The following is a 6903-nucleotide window of genomic DNA, read 5'->3' as shown; positions in this document are numbered from 1 at the left end:
CCCGTGCACTTGCGGTATAATCATAATTATTTTTATTGTAATATATATGTATTAGTAATGATATATATATATTGTAGTTATGTGTATATGTGTTTTATTAATTATAAATATTTATATATATATATATATATATATATATATTTGTATATATATGTAAATTTATATGTATATATTAATTTAAATACATGTAGATGAATATTTGGACATTTAATAATATTTTTGAATGATGAGTCAGTAATTTTTTTTGCTGAGTCAGCAGTTTTTTGATGAGTCAGCAGTTGCGTTTGTTTGATTTGGAAAAAATTTAAAAGTCTAGGTATTTATGTGGGAGAGTTCGGGTATTTATTTGGGATTTTTGTAAAAGTTCGGGTATTTTTATGTGATTACCCTTTTTTTTTTACTACATATATTGTTTTCGGTATAAATCAAAATTAGCATTTTTATCTGTGTGACGTTGACTTCTTTTTTCTAAAGACGTTGACTCCATATTCTTGTTCTAGCTCTCATATTTTCAGTCCTCGGTCAGCTTCGGCAATTCAAGATTTTCTTGAACTTGTTGATTGACACTGTTTTGGTTAAGGCATCTGCAATATTGTTTTACGTGTGAACTTTGGTCACTTTTCACCGACCCCTACGACACTAAATCTCTGATAAAGCGAAATACGATATCAGTATGTTTCGTCCTTTCGTGATGGACGTTATTCATGGACAAACTGATCGCATTTTGCGAATCAAATGACATCCTTTCACCATAACTCCATCTTTGATTTCTTATAACGGAAATATATTTAAGTCAATAAGAAGTGGGGTAGACGTTTGAAACGATCGGATCACAAAATAATCGTTAGGCATTCAAAATGGCTGGTTCGATTCAACAGAGGAAATGATATATAATTAATTGTAATAAGCTTGTTGTCTAACCTAGATTGGATGCAATTAGGTCAAAAACACGATGAACTACTCCGGATTCGGATTATATATAAAAAAAAGAAGTGGGGTATTTGTTGAAAGTATTTTTGTTGTCATTTTTAATGGGTATGACCAATGACCATGGGCGGACTCACGTTCATAGGTCACAGGACCCATTTGTTTAATTAAAAAACTTTATTTTCGTTGTAAAGTTTATAAAATTTTAGGGTAAATTACGAAATGCCCCCATAAAATCCAAGCAATCAAACGTTCAATTTAATCTCATTTTTATACGTCGAGAGAATATTTTTCAGATACAATTTTATTGCAGAAAAAAAAATCTCAATATGTTACTTCTTTTTAATTCTTGAATTCTTAATACAAAAACTGTCACAGAATAAAAAAAATTTAGATTTTTTAAATATTATTTAATGTCTATTTTTTAATTTTTAAGATACAAAAATACCCTCAAAATTAAACTAAACCTAATTCCTAAAAAACGAATTTGAAAACTAAAATAAAAGATGATTTTACAAATATTATGCTAATTTTCTAATCTCTAATTAAAAAATTATTAGAGCAAAATTCTTCTAATTATAACCAAGGGAAGACAAAACTATTGGGCCTATAACGAAGCCCAAATCTATGGTCGTCAGCCCATCATAGCTTTAAGAGCCCAAATGTTTGATGCTAAGCACAGCCATGGCTTGAGGAGAAAGAAAAGCTCTCTCTTGCTTTTGTTTAAACCCTTCGACGAGGAAGAAACGAAGGGAAGAAGAGGAAGCAACAATGTTCAGGAATCAGTACGACACAGATGTGACGACATGGAGTCCGACGGGTCGTCTATTTCAAGTAGAGTACGCCATGGAGGCAGTGAAGCAAGGCTCAGCGGCAATCGGGCTCAGATCTCGCTCCCATGTCGTCCTCGCTTGCGTCAACAAGGCTCAATCCGAGCTCTCTTCCCATCAGAGGAAGATCTTCAAGGTCGACGACCATATCGGCGTCGCCATCGCCGGTCTCACAGCCGACGGTCGTGTTCTGTCGCGTTACATGAGATCCGAGTGCATCAACCATTTCTTCACATATGAGTCTCCTCTTCCCGTCGGCCGTCTTGTTGTTCGTCTCGCTGATAAGGCCCAGGTGATGATTTTACCCTTTTTCTTGGTTTTTGCCTCTCTGTGTTGTAATTTTGAAAATTTGAGCATTCCTTAGATTGGGCTAATAGTTTTGTTTGATTCACTCCACTGACCAAACAATTTTCCCGGGAATGTCACTATGACTTCACATTTAGGATGTAATTGTGGTGACAGAGCTTCATGTGACAGTGAAATTCTGAAAGCTTCTGGCTTTCTGAAGTTGGAGAAGGTTTCTGTTGTCCAAAATTGCTGTCTCGATTTCATTTCCTGTTCTTCGATCGCCGATATCCACCGGGCGGTGGTCGGAATCATGCTTAGGACACTGGGCTGTGCTCTTAATGTTTCGGAATTATAGATTGGGAATGTCTTCTTCCAATCTGGTTTTTAGTTCCATTTCTCTTAAGCCCAAGTATAGTAGTGAATGAGAGTTGATTAGGGCATTAGGGCATTGAAATTGGTATTTATTATTGAGAGACGTGTTCTTGATTAGGGCTGACAAATTTCATCCTAGTTTGTTGCTTAATCTAAAGGCAAATGTAACATTGAACCCTTTTTATGATTTGTATGCAGCATCTGTGCTAGTGGTTAGTTTTCGCTTATATGTCCGCCGAGAGCATGTCTCTAAATAACAAATATCCATTTCAATTATGATTCTAATAGAACATGTTTTTGATAAGTGTCCCACATTGGAACATGTTTTTGATACCAATTAATAAGGTTTAGGTACTAACTCCACCACAAAAGCTAGCTTAAGAGTGGAGGTTTGACCCTTACTTATATATTGGCCCAAATCCCTCTCATTTTCCAATGTGGGACACTTATCAGTTTTGCACCTTAATTTGCATAGTCTTTTAATATGTTATAAACTGTTGTCATCAACTGTTATCAGCATTTGATGAGGAAGATTGGTTGATATTGAATTTTTGAAAAAATAAAATCTGAGGCCATAGTCGTCTGTCAGATCAGAGATACATCCTATTACACTGCTTATGGAAGTGGAATTTTTTGGTCTTCTGTATGGCTGTAGCTGCATCCTATTTGTTTCTTTTCTTCATAGTTTACCCCTCCCTCATTCTTCACATCTGTTCAAAGGTTTCAGTTGTTTTGTTTCATATTCACTTCTTGAATAAGTTGTCTGTTGCATCTCATTTCTGAGTCCGCCCGGATGCTTCTTTACTTAGATATCGAATGCATAAATTCAGTAAGTTCTCTTTTCTGCTTTCGTTGTTTTGCATAATCCTTGTATATCGATTATTCTTTAACTGCATAGTTATATCTTTTCCCCCGCACTATGCATTGAACTGATGATTATTACCCTTTCCGGCAGCACTTGCATTTGCACGTATATTGTAATGGACCGGAGAAAGATAGAATGAATTATAAAGTGCATTCATGGGGGTGTAATGTAATCATTCCTTTATCTCATGTATAACCCCTTTGTCCTGACTGTTTTCCCGCACTTTCTTTGATCTGAAAAAGCTGAAAGGATAATACATATGCTTGCCTTGGCTTGTGATCAGGTCTGTACCCAGCGGTCGTGGAAAAGGCCTTATGGTGTGGGTTTGCTGGTAGGTGGCTTGGACGAGTCCGGGGCCCACCTCTACTACAACTGCCCAAGTGGAAACTACTTCGAGTACCAAGCATTCGCTATCGGGTCCCGATCACAAGCTGCAAAGACATACTTGGAACGTAGGTTCGAGAGCTTCATGGATTCGTCAAGAGAAGACCTGATAAAAGATGCCCTCTTGGCCATACGGGAAACGCTGCAGGGGGAATCATTTAAGAGCTCTATTTGCACGGTTTCGGTTTTAGGGAAGGGTGAACCGTTTCATTTCGTGGAGCAGGAAACCTTACAGAAGATGATTGACTCGTTCGAGAAGGTGGAAGAGGAAGCGGAGCCTGGTGAGGGCGAGTCCGCTGATGCTGGTGCTGGTCCTGGCGCTGAGGAACATGGCTCGGGTGGTCAAGACGTCGCTCCAATGGAAATGTGAGGATGAACAGAATTTGTATGGAACATGGGAACCATCATCTGATGTTAGTTCTGGATTTTACTTTTTCCGGATATTTCTCTATAAATGTTTTTCCGAAATGGCTGTGGATGTTAAGAGTGTTTGTGATCCTCGTTGAGTATGAATCATTTGATCCGTACACTGAACTCACAAAAAAACAATTAACCTTCATGTGTCATGTTTGGTGAAAAATGTTATGAAAGTTCGTATCAACTTTAGCAAATCTGAAAGTGGGTGAACTAAAAATTTCGTTAAATGAGTAAAATTCGTTGTTAGACCAAATCTTGAGCATTTTCTATAATGCAACATTATAAAAGTTAAGACCATACTATGCCATTACTGATAATTACCGTCATGGATACCCAAAAATCGGATATAATACCGGGTTTTTGAAGACGAGTTCAGATTTGGTTTTTTAGTGATACTCAAAAAAGGGTACCAGAGGATAACAGCGTTGCGAAAATGCCCCCAATATCTAATCCAAATTCAGACAGAGATAGAAATGGTTTGGTTTTGGTTCAGTTGACATTTGGTCTGTATCCTGTTGAAGAAGAACATTGCAAATAGTTGAGGATAAAGATGCCTCCTATTATTACCTAGTTTGCAAGGAATTATTTTCTTCAAAGTGTCTAATTGGAAACGAAAAATTCTTGCGGCCGACCCCAAATAAATTTGAGATTAAAGCGAGATTGATGTTATAATTAAAAAATAGCATTCACCATACTAGGGATGGAGAAACAAAGCTTGCTCGCGAATCAACTCGTTTTTTGCCGAGTTGGATCGAAAAAATATGAGCTCGAAAAACAATGAGTCTGTCAAACAAACACATCACAAACCAACCCGGTTCGACCAACCCGTGAGTTGACTCCCGAACCAATTTTTATTTTTATTTTTATTTTTATTTATTAATTTTTTTTTTGGCTCGTGAAAAACGGGTAGCAACCGAATCGGGCCCATCGGTCTGAGCCAGCCGGTTTTGCATCAATACACATCAGAAACTTGGGTGCCAAATTTGTCCAATAATGAAGGCTTTGGAGTCAGTTGTGAAACAAACAACAAATGCATCTTTATCCTTTAGGACCAAACAACACAAAACATAAACATTCAATGCTCTTATGCATTTGCTACTCAACCGAGATTCATAATGAACCCCACAGATCTATATTGGTACATGGTTCTTTTCTGCATTATTAAGAATGAGGATAGCAATCCCTAACTTGCTCTTGGGGGAAAAACGAAAGCAAAGATCTCTCTTGATCTTCCCAAGATTCTGTCTCAAAATGATTAAAAGGAAAGACAAAACCCGAAAAAGGAATCAGTTCTGGGGGGCAGGAACGTTGGAGGAGGCTTTAACTGGTAAGACATTGTCGGGAAGAATCAACTGGGGCGGGACTTCACGGACGACACCGATCATGGCATCGTACTCCTCGTCCTTGTTAGCATATTTCTTGCGGAGAGCCTTCTCGAATTCAATCTCTTCGAATGACTTTGCATTCTCCGCGGCATGGACCTGAGCAAGGTTTGTATAGTTGGTGGCTGATTGAGAGATGAATGCTATCTCCTCATCTGTAAGTTTTCTCAAGAACTTGGCCGGGTTTCCTCCCCATACCTGCCACATTTATCATTAAATTAAACAACCCGAGTCACTAATACCGGAAGATATGTAATAGGGCAGCCCGTAAAAATATCACCAAGCTAATGAGTCTCTACCCATTTATGGCTAGAGTAAGACGGGTTTTGAACTAGTCCAGAAAAGAATCAATCATTCCATAGCAATTACATAGAAACCCGAAAAAACCCCATTAGTTTCCTTATGATCTATCTCTAGGGAATGCGAAGAAAAGTAACACAAAAAGTACATGGTCTGTCATTTTAAAAGATTAACTATAGTGTTCTGACTATAGATTCTTTAACAAAACAAGTGAGGGACGGGGGATAAAGGAAACAGAGAAAAACCTCTCTAGAAGGGATTCTCGTGTTCTGTCTAACAAGAGCACCGGCAGCAACCATGGCGTGCTTCTCAACCACTACACCATCAAGTAGTGTAGCTCCCATGCCGACAAAAGCCTCGTCCTCGATGGTACAACCATGAATGACAGCACTGTGACCTGCTCAGTTCATTTCATAGAGAAGAAAAATCAGATGATAAATGGGTCACAGATAAAAAAGGATACCCGAAAATAACTGGTATCACTGTCACTTTCACTTTACCTACTGTAACATTGTCCCCAATAATAGTGGGAAGGACCTTCCCACTTATGTTGGATTTAGCAACATGCACAAGGGCATTGTCTTGAATATTCGTGCGAGATCCAACGCTGATGCCATTCACATCCCCTGCACAATCAAAGAACAATTTACAGATTTTCAACCACTTTATAAACCACTGAATATCAAAGTAAAGCACATAGGATAAACAACGACATAAGATGAGAAGAACAAGACTGGGAAACAGTTGCAGGAAAACTACATTTCGCAAACTATTCAGGCGAAAGGCCAATCGAGAACAAACGAGCAAAGAGGGTCAAAGAAAAAGGTGCCTAGAATAATAATAGTGACACACATTCGTAAAGGAAGTCTCCACAAAACAATCTTGCATCCATATCCAACCAATCAGCTTGGTAACATATCCCCTTTACACTAATAGGATATGTTCTAATCTATAAGAACTTACACGAAACAGCACGTTCTACAGTGCCCAAAAACTTTTTGTATTCGATTCAGAAATTCAGGGCCGATATCTCTAATCTAATCAAGTAGACCTCGAAGCTGTAGAACGATTGACACTGAAGAAATATCATAGCCTCACCTCTTAGAACACATCCATACCAAATGGAGGATGCTCTTCG

General features: G+C 38.1%; 2 protein-coding genes across 2 annotated transcripts in view; one reads left to right on the top strand and one right to left on the bottom strand.

Moving 5' to 3' along the window:
* Positions 1–1630: 1630 nt before the first annotated feature.
* LOC104801918 (proteasome subunit alpha type-1-B-like) lies at positions 1631–4193 on the top strand. The gene is made up of 2 exons (XM_010525300.2): positions 1631–2049; positions 3566–4193. The coding sequence occupies exons 1-2, from the start codon at positions 1699–1701 to the stop codon at positions 4034–4036; spliced, it is 822 nt and encodes a 273-aa protein (XP_010523602.1). The 5' UTR covers positions 1631–1698; the 3' UTR covers positions 4037–4193.
* Positions 4194–5151: 958 nt separating this feature from the next.
* Positions 5152–6903, bottom strand: part of LOC104801917 (gamma carbonic anhydrase 2, mitochondrial-like) — a 2437-nt gene continuing 685 nt past the window's right edge. Inside the window, exons 3-6 of the mRNA XM_010525299.1 lie at positions 6864–6902; positions 6266–6391; positions 6011–6162; positions 5152–5663 (exon numbers count right to left, since the gene is read on the bottom strand). Of these exons, the coding sequence (XP_010523601.1) occupies positions 5370–5663; positions 6011–6162; positions 6266–6391; positions 6864–6902 (611 nt within the window). The 3' untranslated portion in view covers positions 5152–5369. The remainder of the gene's footprint in view (positions 5664–6010; positions 6163–6265; positions 6392–6863; position 6903) is intronic.

The sequence above is a fragment of the Tarenaya hassleriana genome, unplaced genomic scaffold, assembly GCF_000463585.1.
Source record: "Tarenaya hassleriana unplaced genomic scaffold, ASM46358v1 Cleome78, whole genome shotgun sequence".
In the NCBI taxonomy this organism is placed as follows: Eukaryota; Viridiplantae; Streptophyta; class Magnoliopsida; order Brassicales; family Cleomaceae; genus Tarenaya; species Tarenaya hassleriana.
The sequence above is the reverse complement of the archived record's forward strand: the minus strand, read 5'-3'. Positions and strand labels throughout refer to the sequence as shown.

Coding starts and splice junctions, on each gene's coding strand:
- LOC104801918 (XM_010525300.2), top strand. CDS start 1,699: ATGTTCAGGAATCAGTACGACACAGATGTGACGACATGGAGTCCGACG. Junction 2,050..3,565: donor GTCTCGCTGATAAGGCCCAG/GTGATGATTTTA, acceptor GCTTGTGATCAG/GTCTGTACCCAGCGGTCGTG.